Source organism: Cyprinus carpio, chromosome B25, assembly GCF_018340385.1.
Source record: "Cyprinus carpio isolate SPL01 chromosome B25, ASM1834038v1, whole genome shotgun sequence".
Classification (NCBI taxonomy): domain Eukaryota; kingdom Metazoa; phylum Chordata; class Actinopteri; order Cypriniformes; family Cyprinidae; genus Cyprinus; species Cyprinus carpio.
Window position 1 is genome coordinate 21,355,747 of NC_056621.1, and position 23,896 is coordinate 21,379,642.

Here is a 23,896-nt window from a genome sequence, read left to right on the forward strand (position 1 = left end):
CTCCCCTCCATTCTGGACATTTTCCTTGCATGATGCTCCAGTAAAGCTACCAGTATCGTGAAGGACCCCACCCATCCCTCCCACAGTCTCTTCCAGCTTTTGCCATCAGGAAGATGGTACCGGAGTATCAGAGCCCACTCTGCAAAACTGCTCAACAGCTTTTTCCCCCAGGCTGTGAGAGCCCTCAATTCCAATCACCTCACCCCGCTCTGAAACCTCATCCACAGCCCTAGCTTCTGAAACCAGGACCCTCTCTCCCCCATCCCACCACACCACACCACATGCACCACATGAAAACTGTTGAAAATCTCAAGAACATTGTGCAATTCTGAGTGTGCTACACACAGGAGAGTGGGCTGGACACTTTCTTATAAACACTCTATATTTCAAGGAAAACATTGTGCAATTCTGAGTGTGCTACACACAGGAGAGTGGGCTGGACACTTTCTTATAAACACTCTATATTTCAAGGAAAACATTGTGCAATTCTGAGTGTGCTACACACAGGTGAGTGGGCTGGACAAACCACCTGTTAGAAAAACACTCTTTTCTCTCATTTTTTTTCCCCTCAAAAGTTTAAGAAACACCCATGAAAGTGTACTCTCTACACTTAAGTTTCCATTTTTCATTAATATGATATAATTTGCAAGTATAGCTTTTAAGATTGGATAGCTTTTAAGAAGTGGCACACGGAAGTTTGTGAACCCCTTGCAGAATCTGTGAAAATAAAATCTGTGATGATTGTTTATGAGTCCCTTGCTTGTTCTGAACAGTTCAACTGAGCACTGTTCTTCAGAAAAATCCTCCATGTAATGCAGATTATTCGGTTTTCCAGCATTTGCATGTTTGAACCCTTTCCAGCAGTGACTGCATGATTTTGAGATCCATCTTTTCACACTGAGTACCATTGGGACTCAAACACAACTATTAAAAAGGTTCAAACATTCACTGATGCTCCAGAAGGAAACACGCTGCATTAAGAGCCAGGGGATGAAAACTTTTGAATAGGATGATGTCCACATTTTTCTTATTTTGTTAAAATATTTTTTTTTTCCATTTAGGACTGCCCTTCGGAAGCAACAAAAGATACTTGCATGTTTCACGGAAGACAAATTAAGTACAATTTACCTTGATCTTCAAATTCAAAAAGTTTTCACCCCACTTAATGCATCGTGTTTCCTTCTGGAGCGTCAGTGAGCATTTGAACATTTTTTAATAATAATAATATTATATATAACAATTAATTAAATTATTATTATTATTTTTTTTAAACACGATTAATCGCATGATTTTCTGTGATTAATTGTGATTACAGAAGTATTCCTTTTACATAGTAGTTAAAATGTTTTTTTTGTAAATTTCAACTTATAACATTATTGTAATCAAATTAAATATAAAACCAAAGCTATTTGCTAGAGACTCATGTGTGCGAGATGCGGGAGAATAACTGTGCCGGAGCATGGAACTTCTGATACATGCAGCATGATTGCGTATATATACTGTGAGAGCTCTGTGTGTTTCCGCATTTCAAAGGACTCAAAATAATAAACCACAAAGTTAACAAAACAATGCACTCCACTGTGCTGAGTGAGAGCGCTTCTCTGCTGTCTTCATGTACTATCGGAAACTTCCTGTTTCCCAGTTATGAAGCAGTGATTACGAGCACGTTTTCTGTTAAAAATAAGAGTGAACAGTGGTTTGTGAATGTTGATGCTTAGCCTAAATAATTTTATCGGGAGCGTTCATGTGAGCACTGCTGCAATCTGAAAGCCCTCCCCAAACACTCACATTGGTTGAGACACTTGATGATGCCCATCCCAAGCCAGCACTGATCAACATCCCACCACTCCTGTGACACGTTGTTTTGTCTGTATTTGGATTGTGATGAAGTGAGCAATGGACTTTCAAAATAATAATAATTAAAAAAAAGATGTGTTAATGTGCGATAAAATAATTGTTGGCTTTAATTAATTAATGCATTAATGCGATATATATATATATGTGTGTGTGTGTGTGTGTGTGTGTGTGTGTGTGTGTGTGTGTGTGTGTGTGTGTGTGTGTGTGTGTGTGTGTGTGTGTGTGTGTGTGTATACATGGGCGACATTTGACTCTTGAGTCAGGGGGGCAAGAAAGTATATATATATATATATATATATATATATATATATATATATATGTATATATATATTTGTGAATTGTGTATTTGTGAACGTGTGTATCATATGTACATATGTTAATTTTTATGTGTGTTTACAGAACGGGAACCCAGAAAACCCATATTGCAGTGGGATAGAGGGTGTTCTAGAGGCATATTATCAGAGTCTAAAGTCTGTTCGTCTGTATGGACCAACTTACTTCTCACCTGTCATTAATCATGTAGCAAGGTGAGGCAGCCAATTATATTTCAACATACTTATAGACCATTTCTCACACTAGTTATTTAGGCCATGCTCTAAAAATATCCTATTAAAATTTACAGTTACAAAAAAAAAAGTTTCAGGTTTTGTTTTACAGCAAGATTGCATGTAATAGAATGTTAACCATTAATTTTTTTCTTATTTTGTTATGTTACTACAATGTTATATTTGCATCCTGGTACCTCATTAAAGAACCGATTGTAGGCAGTAGCCCAAAAAGCATGTGTTGGGGCATACTTGGAATATCTACCACAAATAGTACACCATAATGGTACTTTTGACTATTTTAGATGTACTTTTCTTTGTGACACTAGGATGGATTGGATTTGAATTGCGATTCAGCCCCAGTGTCTGTTACAAGCACATGAAGTGATCATCTTATTTCTTTGCAGATATGCGTCATTAGTAAAGGATGGCTCTGAATACTTCATCCTCCTCATCATCTCTGATGGGGTCATCTCAGACATGGCTCAGACGAAAGAATCCATCGTAAACGTAAGTAAAATAAAACACAGTTTCCTGCCATCTTTACACCATTTGGAAGTTATATACAAGTTATATACATATATATATACATATACCCTTATATACATATTTATTAAACAAGGCAATGAATAGCTGACACCAAATTTTACTATGTGGTAGGCCTATTACTTTATGTTTATAAACAGCAAGATTTTGACATAATTTCAACATTGTGTCCCCAAGTTATCAACTCTTGTTACCAACAACATTTTCCCCCTTTTAAGGTGATGAACTTTTCAATAAGGTATTATCTTAAAATGTCAGCCCTGTTACCATGATTTTGAAGTTGACAAATGGTTTACTTTTTAATTTGACATTACAAGTCTTCTGCTCAAGGCAATAAAACGACATTCTTTCAAAACAGTTAACAGTTGTCGACTACAAAATCATGGTAACAGGGCTGACATTTAAGGATCATATCTCATTATCTACCCAAAAGAATGTTTAAAAATGTACAAAAATGTATTTAAAAAATCACTTTATCAGACTGGAACCTTATTTTTAAGTCTAACCGCCGGTTTCACAGACAAGGTCTAGTCCCAGACTAAAATGTAAAAACAACTGAAAGAAACTTATACTGATTGATCTTAAAATATGTCAGTGCAATTGTTTTGTCTCAAGATGCACACCAGGAATGTGTTTTTTTTCTAAGGCATGTTTTTAAAAATTACTTAAATGTTCTAATTGAACTATGGCCTAATACTGGCTTAGTCTGTTTGCTTTGTAAACAATAGGCATTTAACATTCTAATCACTAACATGTTTATTGGATGAAAAATGAGACTATCACTGCGCTGCAATAAAAGAGAAGATTTTACGCCCACTCACAAAGTTTGTTGATTCCTCATTGTGGATACTATTACAATATAAAGAATACAGAATTAGAAAAGAAAAGGTCTTAAACGGATCCATTTGTCTTTCTTTTAAGCACGTCAACCGAGACGCTGAAATGTGATATATTGTGCAGACTGTGAAGGGCAGAGTCTCTTCGAACCGTTACAGGAGTCGTTCATAATGTGTCAGTGTGCAGATAGCTGAGCCGTCTACACTAGAGCAGGGAACGTTTCCTGGGCTTAATGAATGGCCTCATGGTTCAGATTTCAGAATTACAGAGTTCAAATTTTAAATAAACATAAAAGTAATGTATAAATGTACACATAAAATGTGAAACAGGGTTGCAATTAACATGTACATACAGTGTTTGTATATTTAGACAAAATTAAGTCTTCATTCAGAAGGTGACCACATCTTTGTAGATTCTGATGAATATAAAACATTATTGAAAAAAAAAAACCATTTGCAAGAGTATTATTTATTTATTGAGTATAAATAACTCAGTAACAGGGCTGAATGATTTAGCTTGACAAATCCATTCAACACTATAATTTCTCCAACAATTGAGAAGATGGAACGACGTCACTTCCCAGAATGAAATGGGGAGAAATTATGCAGTAACAGAGTTGAACATAAAATGCGGGACACAGCTAAATAGTGCTTTTTTGCTCATTATTTATTTCAAATCACCATTTTACAGGGATCACAGGGATTTAATTGTTTAAAATTGGCCATTGTTTAAAAAAGTAAACGAAAACCAGTTTGTACCATATTTTAGAAAAGTGCCTCATATTTTTCTTTTTTTTTGTGATTTACTGTTTTCTACATAAAATCATCCTTCATAAGGTAAAGAACATTCTGTCAAAATGTAACCTTGATATCTTTATTATAGACTGACTAAGGCCATGTCAAAGACTGAAATCATAGTGAAATTAATGGTTGAAATCAATCTTTGCTGCTTGTTATCTCATAATTAGATTTCGAGACTTTAGCCTGGATTTCACAGAGAGGGTCACAAATGTTGAATTATATGAGGAGGGTATTCCTGGGGGTCTTGTTTTAATGAACTGTTCCCTTCTGTTGGGCCTCCAGTCTTCCCATGTCAATTATCATCGTTGGAGTCGGGCCAGCTGAGTTTGATGGTAAGATGAGAGTGATATGTGTGTCTTTGGGGATGTTTGAAGATGTGATATGATATCAGTCTAGTCCAGCAGAGAACCATCAAACCAGATCAGATCAAAAGAGAAACCTGTTTCACACATGTTCCAGTGAGACCAATCAGTCCCCCAGAACTTCATTAGTAGTGTATGTGCTGTAAGAGCTTTGAAATCTCCATTGGCTTATCAGCTCATTTCTTAAATAACCCAGGACCTCTCCTTTCATCTGAAAAGTTACTTAGTTTCAACAGTCATCACTGCCTCATCTGCAGTAGTTTTCATATTTTGTTTGTTGATAGCATATTTGTTCAGAGTGAATGATTTACACTCACTGTTCATTTGCACATTCATGTGTCTATTGTGCAAGTCAGATAATGGTCCAATGCTGCCATGATGACGGCAATTTTACAAATTTGCACAAATTAGCATAGCAATCGACAAATAGTGCTAACATATGTAAACATTAGTGAATGATTTTGGAACATCTCCCGCTATGTATATAAACAAATCAGTTTCTGTATATCCATAAAATAAATTTGTATATTACTATTAATATTTTTGTAATTAATTGTACAAAGGTCATATAATTGGAAAATAAACCAAAATTTGATTTATTTAGCAAATTGCTTTATGACTGTACATTATTATATGGCTCATTTGCAGAACAAATTTAAACATGCAAATTAGTTTAGTGAATAACGTTTTTTTTTTAAAAGCTTGTTTTTATTTATTTATTTATTTTATTAATTTAAATTGTGTTGAAGTACTTCTCACTAAAGTGAATTTGTCATTCATTGTCATTTGCTGGGTTTTCCAAATTTTGCTGTATTATATATTTGCTATATAAAACCTATTGTGAATTGACGCTGTTTTCATTAACCGATGATGTGCGAATAAAACATAATTTTTCCTCTCGCAAAAAGTTATGGCGACAGATGATGATAGTTTAACGTATTTTGCAGCCACTGTGCTCTAGCCATAATGTTTAATCTAAGGAGACGTATGTGTGTATCTTCTGCAAAGCATACCACATATAAAGTGTTTCTTGGAGGTTATAGTACATTAAAGAATGATCATGTGACTTTTACATAAGCCAGGTGACCTGTAAATGCAGATTTGCGATGTATTCCATTTTTGAATTGCCTGAAAAACCAGCTCATGTGAGCGTAATTGTTTTTTTTTTATATATATATATATGGGAGTTTTTTATAAGTTCAATTCCAGGCTTTAGGAATGTTTTATTTTGAGAATTACAGTTTGCGCAATTTGAAGACTAATGGAAACACAGCTATTGTTTTTATTTATAGACCTAAATTCCAAAATGTAAAGAATTCTAAAATTCATAAATTTTCATTAACTTACTTAAGTTAGTTAAGGTTTCCACCCTCTTTTGCACCAGATCTCTGACACTTATGCCCTGTTTAAACCTGGCATCAAGATGCATTTGGTAGATCGGATCACAAATGATGTAGACACCTTCCCATTCATACCTGGTGTTTTAATCTGTCCCGTCTGTCCACTTTTGACCTCTTTCCTCATTTCTTTGAGGCTAGGGTGTATGGGTGGGTGTATGTAGGGGCTTTTTCTGCTCTTTCAATCTAATATTGTGAAATAAGTTCATGCAGTTTACATTTGAACGCGAAATAAGACAACACAGAGCAGCAGCTTTTGGTTCTGCTCTGATAGCTACAAAACTTTGCCAAACGCTGTGCGTTTATGTAAGAATCAGGTATGGTAAAAGAACATAGTGCTTTTAAAAAATTTTCGGTACATGCATTTGGTTGAATGTATGTCCACTTGTGATCAGATCAACAAAAACTATTGTGTGTAACTGTTGTCTAATTCACTGATAGACCTTTTTTCATTGTGTAGGCACCTTAACTTTCACTTTCACAACTCTAACCGCTCTTAGGTTATGTTAACATAGTACTTTATTCTGTTTTATTTGACTATATATATATATATATATATATATATATATATATATATATATATATATATATATATATATATATATATATATGTAAGTATAATCCAGTTTTTCATTAAATTGTGCTTTTATGTTACACATTAAAAAGCAAACATTGGTCTCTTCTGGGCTTGCAATTTGTATAAAGGTTGATACTTTCTTTCCCTTTAATGAAGATAAAACCTCATTTACATGTAGCTCCCTGTGTTCTCGTTATCTCACAGCAGTCATGATTTGCTCTTTGAACTCATTTCATAGCTGCTACATTAAAGGGTGTATTTGAACTCATATGAAATCCAGTGATAGCACACTTGACTATAACAGTCTGAGCCAGATGTGAGCACCATATGATGGTTTTTCCTGTGCCATTTTCTTCCATTTGACAGAGATGATTGAACTAGATGGAGATGAGGTCAGGATATCATCCAGGGGTCGCTTCGCAGAGAGAGACATTGTGCAGGTGAGCTTTCTAGCCTTGTATATCTGTGGACAGAAATAGTAAGAAAATATTCCAGGCATTTTTCAAACTAATGTCTACAGCATCTGTAGCATTGACGATCACAGACAATATTTTTGACTTATCTCTCAGTGTGTGTGGTAAAAGTAAATGGGAAATCTGTTTACAGTAAATGCATGGAGGGCGAGTAGATAAGTGTACAGAACTGAGAATAAATGTATATATAAATTTTGAAGATATAACCACCATCGTTATAGGAATAGCTCACACAAAAATGAACATTTGCTGAAAACGTACTCACCTTCAGGCTATCCAAGATGTAGATGCGTTTGTTTCTTCATCAGTTTTGAAGAAATGTAGAATTCCATCACTTGCTCACCAATGGATCCTCTGCAGTGAATGGGTGCCGTCAGAATGAGAGTCCAAACAGCTGATAAAAACATCATAATAATCCACAAGTAATCCACAACACTCCAGTACATCAATTAATATCTTGTAAAGCAAACAATTGCGTGTTCCTTACCTTTTGGACTTCGACTCGGCATGGGCCAAGGATTCAGAGGCAAAAAGAATTTTCCTTCTTTGCCTTACTGTTTAAAAGTTATTAGCATAAACATGACTGAAATTTTGGACAAGCGGTGGCGCTAGAGAGTTTGAGTTAGCGACTCCAAACTTGCTGTGGTTGATGATGAGACTGTCTTCTATCAGTGTGCCAAATTTCTGCCATAGTCTGCCATAGACTTCCAGATCGGAAGAAGAAGAAGAACGCCAACAGATACAATAGGTGCCAAAACAAAAGCATTATTATGGAATTATATTTTGGCATTAAGTGATGGTTTGAAGTTAAAACTTCTTAATGTGTTTGTTTATTACAAAATGTCAGTTGATGGACTGGAGTGGATTACTTGTGGATTATTGTGATGTTTTTATCAGCTGTTTGGACTCTGATTCTGAAGGCATTAAATTAAATGTATTTAAATATTTTTGTAATTAGACATGTATAAATATCTAATTACAACTTAACTTTAAATGTAATATTAAATAACACCTTATTACAATTAGGTACTTAGATGTACTTTAGTATGTTAGTCTGCACATAAAACAAGTGTACATCTTTAAAACATGACAAATTCTAAATATTATCTGCAAATACAGCAAAAAAATGTTATTATTACAATAAAATATTTGTATATGTTTAAAATATATTTACCTTTAATATTTGAACGAACCATCTAAAAGATGAGTCAAATTGATTTCAGCAGTTGTCAACAGCATATTCCTCCTAAATCTCTTTCCGATTCCTCCTCAGTTTGTTCCTTTCCGAGACTACATCGATCCCAGAGGGAATCACATCCTCAGCATGGCCCGTCTGGCCAAAGACGTTCTTGCAGAAATCCCGGATCAGTTCCTCCAGTACATGAGGAGCAGATGCATCAAACCCCAGCACTTGTCCCACTCCAGCTCCTCCAAACCCCCGTCCACACTCGTCCACCCGCTGCAGACGCAGATCTGAGCCATCGCACAAACTGTATGTCCTCTCTTCGGTTCACTGTCACTCTCAGGATCACACACGGCCTGTCTGAGTGAAACGCTGCCCTTCTGCACGCTGTCTTTCAGTATGTAGGGTGACGTTAGGGAGCTTTACGCATGCCGCTGTCCTTCCTCGGGTGTGCTGAGGTTTTAGGTGGTGTTTCAGACTGTTTTAAAGTATCGCGTGGCCTCTTCAGTCAAACATCAGATATGACTTCACAGTCTCTGTCTCACATACTATCTCCTGTTCTCATGTCTGACGAACTACTGCAGACGTTTACAATTGTACCGTTTTTTTACAAACGGATGTTTTTTGTACCTCATGAAAACTCTGAGCTGCTCAACAATGAAATTTACTCATTTTATTACGTGACGTTGAAAAATAGAGTGAGTGTTATTTTAGAAAAAGCATGAATCCACTCTCATTACAAACGTGAGAGAAACTTTCACGCAGATATGCGAGGCCTTGGTTTTCATTTTGTTGCACAGTGTTCGCTTTGAATTATTTTGCTATTTCAGTATTCCTTGTTCTTGGTCATTTGACTGTCTCAAACTGTAAAGAATTTGTACTTAGCTTTCGCAGCACTAGCACAAAACAGAAATTTAACAGGAAAAGCCTTACTCTCTGTTAAAGGAACAGTTCACCCAAAAATAAAAATTTGCCATTATCTACTGAACCTCAAGAAATTCAAAACATGTATGATTCTGTTAAACCCCTGGACTGTTTTTGATATGTTTTCATCCCTCATGTGCTCTGTGTGACCTAGTTTCTGTCTTTCGTTGATTGTGTTATTTGGTTCAGGTGTGTCTTGTTAATTGTCCTCGTCATCCCATGTGTTTAAGCCCTAGTATGTTCAGTCTGTGTTTGTCTGGTCTACTAAGTCCCTATGTGTGCATCCTGCCTGTCTGTCATGTGTTTGCCTTATTGTGGATTATTAAAGACTATTTGCATTCATCTTCATCGTGCGTTTATCTCACCGTAGCTGTGACAGAAGGCCGGACCAAAGAAGTGAAAGTGCACGGCGTATAATCCCCGCATTTTAGTTTAGTTTTGAAAGTTTTTTTTTTGTTATGGAGTGTGCGGCTAAGTTTTCAGCTGTGGCTCGGGAGAGCCACGATCTAGTTTTGTTTGCCCTATGTTTCACCCGTCTTGCCATCACAGTGTATTGTTTTGTTTGGTTTTTGTTTGTGGGTTGTTGGAGTCACAGACACCACTGGACTTAATTTGAGGGGGAAAAGCCTGAGCCCACTGATGACAGAGAGCCTGAGCCCACTGCGACCGATGAGCCATCGCATAATGGAGCGACAGAGCTGAGGATTGCCCCGGAGCCAGAGCCTGTGACATCAGACCAGGTGTGAAAGTTGCATAATTGATCGACATAGTTTAGTGTTGCTCCGTATGCTCACCCTCAGCCCACCATCTGCGCGGTGGGATTGCCGTGGGTCTGCCAGTCTCCATCAGTGTCGTGGCTGGAGGATCCTTTGTACTCCACCAGCTCCGCCAGGCTCCCTCGTCCTTCCGGCTCCACCTTGGTCTGTCATCGGCCATCTGCCGCCTCGGGAGTCCACTCCTATGGCTGCGCCTCATCCCTCCGTCCCTCTGGCTCTGTCAGGCTCCTCCGACTGCACCTTGGTCCTCTGTCGCTCCGGCTCCACCGCAGCCTTCCGGATCCTCCGCCTCTGTCACCGGAGCCAAATGCTCTGCCTTGGCCCTCCAGATCCTCAGCATCACCCTGGCTCATCAGCTCTCTGTCTCCGCCTCAGGCTTCACCACCACCTGCTCTGCCGTTGTCTGTCGGTCCCCTGGAGCCGTCAGCCCTTTGTCCACCATGGCTCCTCCTTCCGTCGGCTCCACCGTGGGTCACCTTCATGGCTGCGGCCTGGGTCCTGCCTGGCTCCTGCTCCTCCCTCCATCTAATCCACCCTTGCTCCTCCCTCTGTCGTCTTCACCCATCTTCCTGACAGCCCTTTGCCATCCCCTTCCACCATCCCACATCTACTCCTCCTCCTAAGTCCCCCTCCATCCCTCCCTTTGTTGTTTCTGTGGCAAAAGGTCACGCCTTCTGGGAGGGGGTGAACTGTCACATCCCTGGACTGTTTTTGATGTGTTTTCATCCCTAATGTGCTCTGTGTGACCTAGTTTCTGTCTCCCATTGATTGTGTCATTTGGTTCAGGTGTGTCTTGTTAATCGTCCTCGTCATCCCATGTATTTAAGCCCTAGTCTGTGCAGTCTGTGTTTGTCCGGTCTACAATGTGCTCCTGCCTGTTTTGTCCTGGATTTACCCTACCCCATTTATCTTCATCTTTTTCATTCATCTCACCGTAGCGTGACAGATTCAGATTTGTAAGGTATCATTATTACATGTTTTGACAGTAATCTTAAATTTGAAATTTGATTAAATCCTGTATTACACAATTGTCATCGAGAAATTCCCCTAAATGTAGTTTATGATGATGAAAAGAGAAACATTTAACAGACTTTATGGTTCCAAAATAAAAAGAAGCATTAGAATGCTTAAAATAACCATTAGGGAATGTTCTGTATAAATTGGGTTTTATTAAGAAAAAAATATCTGCAATGCTGTGGGAACATTATTTTATGTTATGTAAATAATAATAATAAAAAAATAAAGTTGGAAAGGAGATTAAAAAAAAGTTTGAGAACATTGTGTGTTAGTTTAATTAGATTGGCACAAAAACTTCTCTGGATGTTCTAGAACTATGTTTTTTGTTATTAAAAATAAACCTATGTTCGTAGAACATTAAGAATTGTTTTTGCCAATTAAATAACAACAAGGGTATTCATACACTAACATTAGAGGAAACTTCTGAGTATGCTAGACATACATTGGGTCTTTTCCTCTCACAAAGTTCAGAAGATTTCGATTAAAGTGCCCCTATTATGCCATTTTTAAGGTTGCTAATATTGTTTTATGAGTCTCCTAAAACAGGTTTACATGCATGCAAGGTCAAAAAACATGTTAGTTTTCTCAGGAAATAGATTTACTTTTACCTCATATCTAAATGAATCATAAACGACAGTTCAAAGAATCAGTCTCTCTAAACCCTTCCTTTCCGTGAGCCCTCACTGCTGTGATTGGTCAGATGGTGCAGTCCTTTGTGATTGATTATGAGATGTGATAAAACAAATTTTCTCTCACAGTGTAGGATACAGTGTCTTCTCTAAATGATGTTAACCACATAGAAATTTTACTGTGTTTGTGGGCAGGCAAGTTGGCGACCTAAAACTTGGGCGGACATTATGCAAATGTGTTACTTCGTGATGTAGAGCCGTAACAGAATAAGATTCAAATTCCTAACGAGTCATTTTGGCAATTGCAAGTTGACTCTTTTTTTTTTTTTTTTTCTTTTTTTTTTTTGACATCTATCGTGCACTGTCGGTGTCACAACTTTGCAGATAGTTTATGTTCACATACAGCTACATGACACACTGCATGAAAGGTAATAGTCGAAAAAGGCATAATTGGGGCACTTTAAACTTGAGTACATTTATGGTGTTTCTTTCTAATTTTGTAGCTTGACAACTACAGTCTCCATTCACTTTCCTTGTATGGAAAAGAGCAGCATGAACTTTTTGCTAAATGCCTCTTTTTCCACTGAAAAAAGAACAAACGGTTTGGCATGATATGAGAATTTTCATTTTTTAGGTGAACTGTTCCTGTAATAACAGAAGTGAAGCTGCTCTCAGTATCTATATCCAAGCACAGAAATGCAAGCACAGCCTCATTCATAAGTAATATATGCTTTCAAGCATGCACTACACAAATGGCGTGTTTTGTTTGCGTTTGTAATTGTTAGTTTTATTTGCATGCAGTTTTGAGGTATGTTCATTGGGGAGATTTGTTCTTTGAGTCATTCTACAATTGTGGTGGCAGATGCTTTTGCTTTTCAACAACCAAGTCAAACTACAATATACACTTTTGTTTAGAAAACCTTTTTTTTGAAAATGATAGAAAATGTTTAAAATTAAATTAATTTAACTGTAACTTATGTATAAATGATCTTGAAAAATCTCTAAGGCATCTTAAAAAACAGAAAATACAATTTCAACTTGGTCACATGGTTTTACTCTCTTATGCAGTTTAGATATGTTGTTAAAATTTATTTTGATATATTGATAATTAGCAATTAGATCAATGCTAACATTTTTTGTAATGCATCTTGTAATGCATCTTGGCACCTATTGTATCCGTTGGCATTCTTTTTCTTCTTCTTCTTCTTCCGCTCTGGAAGTCTGTGGCAGCCCATAGAACTGCTTACGAGAAATTAAATTTGGCACACTGATAGAAGACAGTCTCATCATCAACCACAGCAAGTTTGGAGTCTCTAACTCAAACTCTGTAGCACCACCACTTGTCTAAAATTTCACTTATGTTTATGCTAATAACTTTTGAACTGTAAGGCACAGAAGGAAAATATTTTTTTCTTCTGAATCCTTGGCTCATGCCGAGTCAAATGAAGTCCAAAAGGGTCAAATTAAAAGGTTTAGGTTTCTTTTCTTGCTATTTTTAATTAATTAATTACTTTTTCTGAACTCGTCCTAGACAGTTTGTCTGATTCTCACCAAAATTGGCTCAGATTATCTTAAGACCATGCTGGCAAAAATTTATGGAATTCAAGTTGATTAGTCAAACCATTCTCGAATAACACGCAAACGAATTTGACGAAAAGCACGCAAAAATGGATGTGAGACTTTATCTTCGCAACAATTCGGTGTATTGAGACCAAACTTGGTATGTGTTATAACAAGCATGACCTGAGGCTACCTGCATTGTTTTGGCACAGTGCCACCTAGTGGTCAAGAGATACGAAAAAATGATATTTTTGCTTATATCTTCTGAATGGTTTGACCAAATATAACAAAACTGATTTCTTTAGATTTGGTGGAGCATGCTAAGTCAAATCATTTGGAACATGCCGAGTCAAATCACACCCAATTTTCCCATGTCAACCATTTTGGGTGTCGGCCATTTTTAAATTTGGTAAAAAAAATGCAATATTTTACAAACGCTTTGACGTATTGTTACAAAACTCGGTGTGCATTTTTAGCACCATGCCCTGATGTACTGATTTTTTTCATGTATTATTTTTTTTTTTTTTTGCTTCAAAAGATGTTAATTGATGGACTGGAGTGGTGTGGATTACTCGTGAATTTTTATGACGCTTTTATCAGCTGTTTGGACTCTCCAGTTCTGTTCAGATAAATAAATACTCCTCAAACTCATCTGGCCTAAAAATTTGAAAATTTTCAGCAAATTTTGACAGAAGAGCAAGTCAGTCAATGGTAAAAATTTTATTTGTATTATTAAAATAAACTAAATATTTAATATCACCCTGACATGTCAAAGAAGACAAAATAAGATTGTATGATATGTTTAATTTAGAATTCATGAGCAGGAAATGACATCACAATTGTAGATTGACCCAATTAAATGGCATCAGATTCTCTTTAAAATATCACATGGATCATCAAGAGCAATATTATATAAAAATGTCCAATTTTTCCAATTCAATCCATCAGAAGTTCTCAAGCAAACAATGCTCAGTGACACCTGGTTAAACTGCCTGTAACAAAAATAAAAAGCTACAGACAGCACTTAACATGTCTCTTGAGATCGCTCCAGTCAGTGTCAAGAGCTCAGATGTGCTCCTTCTGCTCCGAACCCTTCATATTTCAGCCTTTACCCCAGCAACCCGGGAAAAAATAACTCAAACACAGGCACAGAGCTAAGACTTCATTTATTTAACATGACAGTGTGTCAACGTCAAGCTCACGCCCACTCACGCTGCATCTATGCTGTATTATATCTAGAAATCATGCAGAAAACATGCATCAAAATTTAACCGTGTATGGAATGGAACACTTTCCCAGAGTTTTTCCATGTGGATTCAGGCATTGTCACTGCAGTCTTCCTCGTTTATGGTCACTGAAACTGAACTGCTTCTGTAGATTATTTGTACATTTACTATAATAATTCATGAATGAGAAATCTGCAGCTAAGTAGCTTAGAACTTCTTGCTGGTTTTAAAACAATGTACTTTGACTGCATGGCTATTGAATTGTTTACAAGTAACAGATATTGTGCATTTAATCTCAGGTGTGATGACCCTTATTTGTGAAAGTGGTGCCAGTTTGCTTAATTAGGATCAGTTGACCTGCTCATTACACCTCAAAGGGTTAGAGGTCATGTTAGTTGGCTGTAGGTTGTTTAATGTTCTTTTTTTCTTTAGTACAGCACTGGCTGGACAGCATAAATTTAAGTCCTGGATCAATTTGGTGAAAATTTGTTTAAGATGATCTTAGGTGGGCTATTAGAAGTCCCGTCTCATATAAACACAGATATTGTTTACCTTTGTTAATTATGAATTCACAGCTTAATATTGCCTGCATCGTGTTTGCATGAGCAGTATTTTAAATGAAATGTTTATTTTGTAGATTGTTTGTTTTACAAATGAAGTTTGCCTTAATAGAGCATTTATCTGTGCTATGCCAAATTTGCTATATTCTATTGTTGCATTTTTATTTATTTATTTTTTATGAAATACTTTTCTTGTGCAGTTGCTCTAGTATAAAAAAGGTATTGTGAATGAGATGCATGCAGGTGCTGTTGAACCAGTGTAGTTTGGCATTAAATGCACTCACAAATATATCAAGTGTAGCACTTATCAATGCAAGAATGGATTTATTTTAAAATGTTGATTAGTATCAAGACACCCAAGCTGCCAATGCAATATCCAAAACAAAAAGGAGCAAATTTTGACCAAAGTCCAGTTTTATAATTATAGTTTCCATATCCATATTAGAAACTGTGTGGAGAATGGTTTATGACCAACCAGAAAGACTTCCTTGAATATCAATACAGTGTGTTTTCAGGATATATAAAGGAAGATATGCTGTAATAATTATAATATCTATTAATGATGCCCCATTCTTATTTTATAAATAAACATTCAAATGAAACACTTGATGATGCTGGGTCATTTTTTCTGCGGATTGACTCCAATAAATTACATTCTTCATTAGACAAAGGTCAACATTAGGAGAAAAAAACAGCAACAACAACAACAACAGCGTGAGAGAAACAAAATCAGGTAAGACCTACAATATCTTGCCAAAAATTATGATAATAAAATTTCATTAAGATGCTGTCCTGCCCTCTACTGTTCATACAGAGACTTACATCATTATTATGAGTTTGATTATATTGTAAACCTAAAACGGAAGATGCATCAGTCTACAATTTTCATTATTTTGACGAATACATTGACAGTTATTAATAAAACTACAAAAGGACTGTATATGAAGGCAAACTATGATGATGACTTGACAAATCATTGCCTGATAACATTTTGATGTTAGATTGATTTAATATTAGATTGAAATATGAACTCTTATATGTTTTATGTAGCTCGAATAGTTTTGTTGATTGATGAATGACTGAAGTCAATGTTTTAAAGACACGATTTTTTAATAGTTTGAACAGATATAGACCTTATCTGGTGGTTATTGAGGTGTTTTGACTCATTTTCTAGGCATTAAAGACTTAACTTTGCTAGGCAGTTACTAGATGGTTTCTAGGGTATTGTGGCTGGTTTCTATGGGATTACTGAACTGAGATATAGAAAATATAGATGATAAATGTTCTCAGAAGAGGTAGTAGTTTACAGTAAATACTGTATAAATAATCACACTTTGCCAAGTAAACATATTTAGCAGCTGTCAATTCCAAAATGTTTGAATTGTAATAATATCAATTCAATCTGCACTACATTTGTCATACATTTGTCTATATACAATATATGTACAATAAAGTTTTTACAAAACATTTTTAAACTGCAGCAGATTTGGATCTATATTTTACATAACAACTCTTCTGACTAACCCAGCAAACCTGTCATTCCTCATAGTTTCCTTTGTACCACGACTCACTCTCTCTCTCTCTCTCTCTCTCTCTCTCTATTAAATACTGTACTTGCTCAAGAACGAATCTATGCTTGATTCATTCTGTACCCATGATGCCATGTTACACACATGCTTACGAACATACAGATGTTCCAGGCCATTTTCCAAGTAGTAGTATCCATGACTTTGTTGGTTTGTATGATTCAGATGATGTCACACTTTCACCAGTGATCTAATATATAGCTCTCTTTCAGGTCTGCTTGACTGTATTGGTGTAACACAGCTGGGACACAATAATATTTCTTTTTTATTCACAATACTAATTCTCTCTTCATTTGTGGGGATCAAGTTTTTTACTATATAATCAATCAGACTTGCAATCCAAGGGTTGTGAGTTCGAGTCTCGGGCCGGCAGGAATTGTAGGTGGTGGGAGTGAATGTACAGCTCTCTCTCCACCTTCAATACCACGACTGAGGTGCCCTTGAGCAAGGCACCGAACCCCCAACTGCTTCCCGGGTGCTGCAGCATAAATGGCTGCCCACTGCTCCGTCTGTGCACGGTCTGCTGTGTGTGTGCACTTTGGATGGGTTAAAAGCAGAGCACGAATTCCGAGTATGGGCTACCATACTTGGCTGTATGTCACGTCACTTTCACTTTCACTTTCATTAAGTTTGAATTGAAATATTTAAGAAATCTTTAAGTGACTGCAGTCCTGACAGAAGATGGTTTGGTGCCACTGAAAGCTTCAAACCTGAATCCAGAATTGCATTAGCACTGAGGTTCAGCTCTCTCAGACCTGAGTGTTCTGATTTGTTCACATGACCCATCATCCGACAGCTTTCATTTGTAAGATTGCAATTATTCAGCCTGAGAATAAGATACAATAAAAAAATAAAAATAAAAAAAAATTCTCCAAATGTCCATATAGTCTCATTTGTTAATTGTGAGATGCACATTAAATGATTAACAAACAAACTGGAGGATTATTACCACAATCTCTAGATGCACAAGTGGGTGTTCAAACACAGGGAGCTGATGCTTCACTCCTGAGTCTGTGAGGTTGTTAATGCTGAGGTCCAGCTCTCTCATGTGTGATGGGTTTGACTTTAAAGCAGGTGACTATGCAGAACATCCATTGGCTGTTATTTTACAGTCTAATAGATTGTAAATAGTAGAGTGTCAAATAATCATGAACGATGAGCTTTGTAAAAAATGACACGTTTCAGAAAGGCAGGGCATAGAGGAGCAACAATAATGTACATTATGTGGAAAAGAATGTTTTTTTTTTTACCTTAAACCACATGAACACATTGCATTACATTAAATACACAAAATAATGTTCTTTTTAACAACGTCATATGACCCCTTTGAGAACACCTATGTGTAATTACATCTGTAATTAATTTCTGTAATTTCATTTATAATTCCACTGTTGACCCATCCCTTACACCTACCCATACCACCAAACCTGCCCCTAACCTTACCCATATCCCACCTCAACAGCAGCAGAAGTGTTCTGCAATACAATATGAACACAATAAGTACATTGTACTTATTTTTTGTTGTAAGTACATAGTAGTTAAGGCCACCTAATATAAAGTATGACTGATTTTCTTTATCAATTAACTTCTATTTACTAAATTAAATCATCATTTGGCCATCCTTTGACCATCCTTTGTGTTTAAAGCATCTTTTGCTCTGGGTGCACTTGCACGTAGTTTTTCAGCTTTGCAGGTATCTCTTGAAGCATCTTGGAGACACTGCCACAGTTCTTCTGGATTTAGTCTGTCTCAGTTTGTTCTGTTTCTTCATGTCATTCCAGACAGACTAGATGATGATCAGATCAGATCTCTGTGTGGAGCACTGGCTGTTGTCAGACAAAAGTCTCACTGGATTATTACAATTAATTGCAAAATAAATGTTTGGAAATGTAAACTGATATTTCCTGCTGACACACTACAGCAAGAGATAAAAATAACTGACTCAAAACCATTTTTAGCTGGTGAAAATACTAGTCTTCTACTCATTTTGGACACAACTGTAAATTACTCCATGTTCATGCCAATTGTCAAATAACTTATATGATGGCTTTTGTTCCACCCACTCAAATTATAAAAAGTCTTGTGTTGTTTATAAATTTTATTTACAAAATTTATAAAGATGGTGTCTGTTCCCCTTAATAGTGAGGTGAAAATATAAAATTAAAATGATGCTTTAGGACTTGCATTTACAGACTTAAACTCTTTGGGGGTCAAGCAAATTGTCCCACGCATAATTTTAATCATACTCTAGATATTGCACAGAATTGATCTTACTAATATAGATATTGTACCTCAAAGTGATGATGTTTCTGACCACTACCTTGTATCGTGCATGCTGTATTAGTGATATCAATTATATGGCTCTGCGTTATCATCCGGGCAGAATTATTGTTCCAACCACCAAGGATAGATTCACAGATAACCTGCCTGATTTATCTCAACTGCTCTGTGTACCCATAAATGCTCAAGAACTAGACAAAATGACTAACAATATGGGTACTATTTTCTCTAATACATGTTTCCCCCATCAAATTAAAAAAGGCTAGAGAAAACCATACTGCGCCATGGTACAACAGTAATACCCATTCTCTCAAGAAAGAAACTCATAATATTGAACAAAAAACGGGGAAAATAGAGAAAAAACTAACTTGGAAGTTTTTAGAATTGCATGTAAAAACAGTATCTCCAGCGATAGACAGACTCTAAAAGCTGCTAGGGCTGAGCATATCCACAAACTCATAGAAAATAACCAAAACAAACCAAGATTTAACCAGACGTCACCCAAACTATATATTCCCTTACAGTTTAGTAGTAATGACTTTTTGCATTTCTTCTCTAATAAAATAGATAACATCACAACTATAGGACTTATTAAGAAACCAAAACTAGATTCTAGTCAACAGGCAAATTACCCATTTCAAATCTTCCTTTTATGTCTAAAATTTTAGAAAAGTTGTGTCTACTCAATTATGCTCCTTTCTGCTAAAAATCATTACTATGAAGAATTTCAGTCAGGTTCCAGGCCTTCTCAAAGCACAGAAACTGCAAAATTGTTAAAATTACAAATGACTTGCTTCTTGCATCAGGCCCTGGCTGCATCTCATTGCTAGTTTTACTTGATCTTAGTGCTGCGTTTGACACTATAGATCATGACATACTAATAGTTTGATTACAAAACTATATACAGGCATTCAAGGGTGACTTTAGGATGGTTTAGATCCTACCTCTCCAACCATTATCACTTTTTTTTATTTAAACGGGGAGTCATCTCAATTATCACAGTAAAATATGGAGTGCCACAAGGATCTGTCCTAGGTCCTCTGCTATTTTCAAGATACATGTTGCCCCTTGGTAATATTATTAAAAAATGTGGGATTAGTTTCCACTGTTATGCTGATGATACTCAACTATATATCTCAACAAGACCAGATGCAACTTCTAAATTATCTAAGCTAACAGAGTGTGTTAAAAATGCAAAAGATTGGATGACCAATAATTTTCTCCTGTTAAATTCAGATAAGACAGAGATATTACTTATTGGACCAAAAAACAGTACACAGAATCTCTTAGATTACAATTTGCAACTATGGATGTACTGTTATTTACTGATGGATGTACTGATGGATGTACTGTTATTTACTCTACAGTCAAAAATGTGTTATATTAGACAGAAACTTGTCTTTTGAAGATCATATTTCATGTTACAAAAACAGCATTCATCCATCTTAGAAGCATTGCTAAGCTACAGAACGTTACCTGTTTCTGATGCAGAAAAGCTAGTTCATGCATTCATGACCTCTAGACTGGACTATTGTAATGCACTGCTAGCTGGTTTTCCTGCATCTTTAATAAACAAGCTACAGGTAGTCCAAAATATAGCCGTTAGAGTTCTTACCAGATCAAGAAAATACATACAGTATTATCCCAATTTTACAAAATCTCTACACTGGCTACTTATTAAATTCAGTGTAAGTTAAAAAATATCTCTTCTATCATGCTACAATCCATCACACTCCATAAGGTTGTGAAACTCTGGACTTTTGGTGGTACTTAGGATGGCAAAGTCCACTAAAGGAGGTAGAGCTTTTTCACATTTGGCTCCCAAACTCTGGAACAGTCTTCCTGATTATGTTCAGGGTTCAGACACACTCTTTGTTTAAATCTAGATTAAAGATTAAATCTTTTTAGCCAGGCTTTCTTATAATGTATCTTATCATTTTTTGCTTGAACAGCAGCTACGCTAACTTTTCTCTAATTGCTTTAGCCAGAATCCAACCCTAATGAAGGTCTGAAATGACCGAACACCTGGGAAGAGTTGATGTCAACCCCTCAGAGGACCTCAGATGATGCCAACCCTGAACCCAACATACAAAACTACCAAACATATAATCATTGCTGTTGATAGTTTGTACCATCTGTTTGAATACATGCCATTAACTAACTGCATGATTTTACTATTGATTTCTGCCATATGGACATCACCTTGACATAATCACCATAATCATAAAATAAGCTATTCCTAAATATAATGTAGAAACTTAAATTTTCTGTGCAGCTGTTTTGCAACGATTTGAATTTCAAAAAAGCGCTATACAAATAAACGTGAATTGAATTGAATAAGTTATCGAAACCAAGTTGACAAAATTAATGTATTTTAAATAACTATTTTCCATTAAAAGGAAGCATGAGTAAACAAAAACAGTCTTTAATCCACAGAACACAGGGTACAGCAACACTGCAGATGGCGGGAAACACACAAACGTAACGGGTAGAACCGACATACACAGAACGCAAAGGCAAGGACATAAATACTGGGGATAATTAACAAACACAGGTACCAGGAATCAAAATTAAACTAAATGAGGACAGGACCATATAAGGAAAACCAGGAACAAAGACAGGGAAAAACACAACAAAACAGGTCCATGATCCTGACATGTGAAGTTTAAAATGCCGAAATATTATCTTTTAATGGGGAGTTCATTTCTGGCATTGCTTCTTCGCAATATTAATTACTTGCGTCTTTTTTTCTTAATTTATTTGTAGTTACATAACATGTGCATCTTTTTTATTTTATTTATTTGTATTTTTTTTACTTGATTAATTACTTATTATTTTAAATGACCAATTTGTTATTATTAGAACCCACCTTAGTGTTTCCAGTTTATATCTCTTATCTGTTAGCACCTCAGAAAGCATTTTAACACCTGTATCATGTGGCATTTTGTGTGTCAAATCAAGCTCAATTAAGTGATAAGCACAGCCGTTTCACTGATTCTGCAACTGAAAAGTCTACAACCACAAGAAAGAAAAGAAAAATCACAAATGAAATATGTTTGTTGTTTCTTCTATAAAGTAATTTGATTCATTGTAGAGCAAATGGGAACTTCATTTTTTGTTTTCTGTTTCTAAATGATTCTTCTGTGAAAAAGGAAAAAGTAATCCAAAAAAATTTCTAGAGATCTAAAAAAATGTCTCAGAAACTGTTCTACAGCCAAAAGTCCATTTCAGAATATCTTGAGATAACCTCTGGAAAACCCCATGGACAGGAAGCCAGTCTAAGGCCAAATTTTCTGAGCTCTCTTTGAGTCGTACAACTCTAAACTTTGTTGTTTTTGTTTTTTGGGTTTTAAATTTTGTATTTTTTTTATTGTGTGTGTTTTTTTGATTACATACCAAGGCAGAGTCTCTAGTTTACACTGTGGATTCCCCAGTCCGGCAGTCAGTTGTTTTATTCCTGAATCCTGAAGATTGTTGGAAGTCAAATCCAGTTCTCTCAGACATGAGAGACCTGGACTAAGAACAGAGGCCAGGCCTGAACAGGCTTTATCTGTGACATTACAACACCTCAAACTAAAAAGAAAAACAAAAGCAGGTTAGGAATATGCTGACTAAGCATCAGTGTTTGCATACTTGGGTAGAGTACGTTCCTGTCATAACCAGTGAGATACCTACATGACTGATCGGGATGTTTGAGGTCATGCTCAGATGAATGAAGTCAAACACATCCAATTCTTCAGCAGATGTCAGCAGTATGTAAGCCAAAGCAGAAAAGTGTGAAGGAGACAGCTCTCCACCACTAAAACCATGTGAAATTACTATAATTTTCCCTAAGTCCTGCACTTCTTCAACCAGAGAATCGTCTTCAATGGAAAACACTTATTGTTAACATATAAATGTTGTTAAGCAGAGAGGGGCCACTGTGCTCTTCATTCCCCTCAAATATCCACTCACACCTGTTCCTTGGATATGTCCCGATCAGATCCTCTGTGAAGTTTGACATAGTTAGAATAAAAAATGAATGGATCTTGCTAAATATAAAAATGAATATGACACTATTGAAATTAATACCCATTTAGAACGTTTGGCCTTGATTCCTTCCTTCTGCTGAATTCTGAAAGACAAAACACATTTGTAAATGCAAACCATGGATTTAATGTTTAATTTAAAGTTGCAATATTAGGTTTTGTTGATAATGTTAAAGAATTTTTTGTTAAAGGTAAAGTGTGTGTTATTTCATGTGCACAATGAACAAGCAGCAGAAAGAAAGAAAGAAAAATAATTCGCGAGTAAGGTTAGACACTACTTTATGAAGGATATTTAAATATGTAAATGCATTAAAAGCATTTGTATGTGTCTCATGGTAGCAAACTTTTTAAAATTTGGGAAAACCTTAAAAAAAGTAAAGAAAAGAAAAAGAAAATTAAACAAACAAATAAACAGATAGAAAAGTACATAAGAAAATACACAATTATTAAATATAAAGTCAATTAATTAAATCACGATACATTCAAAAGTTCGTCATACAGTTTTTACACTTTTTCTTTGCTTATTGTTTTTAGTGTTCTAATTAGTAGTTGAAGGCTTGAAGAAAATTATTAAAACCAGCGTATTGTTGAGGAAAATTCGCGTTTTCCTATATAATCTATATTACGATTACAATGAGGAAAAGTATAGCACACATTGTTAATCCGATTCTGGATTCAGTTTTTGAAGCGAAGAATGTAGATAGATCAAACCAAAATTATTTTATAAGCGCAA

General features: G+C 36.0%; 1 protein-coding gene across 1 annotated transcript in view; it reads left to right on the plus strand.

Annotated features, from left to right (window-relative positions):
• The window catches only part of LOC109079375 (copine-8-like), a 49,581-nt gene extending 39,544 nt beyond the window's left edge, over positions 1 to 10,037 (plus strand). Inside the window, exons 16-20 of the mRNA XM_042753643.1 lie at positions 2,257 to 2,384; positions 2,810 to 2,912; positions 4,860 to 4,917; positions 7,288 to 7,361; positions 8,668 to 10,037. Coding sequence (XP_042609577.1) covers positions 2,257 to 2,384; positions 2,810 to 2,912; positions 4,860 to 4,917; positions 7,288 to 7,361; positions 8,668 to 8,871 — 567 coding nt within the window. The 3' untranslated portion in view covers positions 8,872 to 10,037. The remainder of the gene's footprint in view (positions 1 to 2,256; positions 2,385 to 2,809; positions 2,913 to 4,859; positions 4,918 to 7,287; positions 7,362 to 8,667) is intronic.
• Positions 10,038 to 23,896: the final 13,859 nt, after the last annotated feature.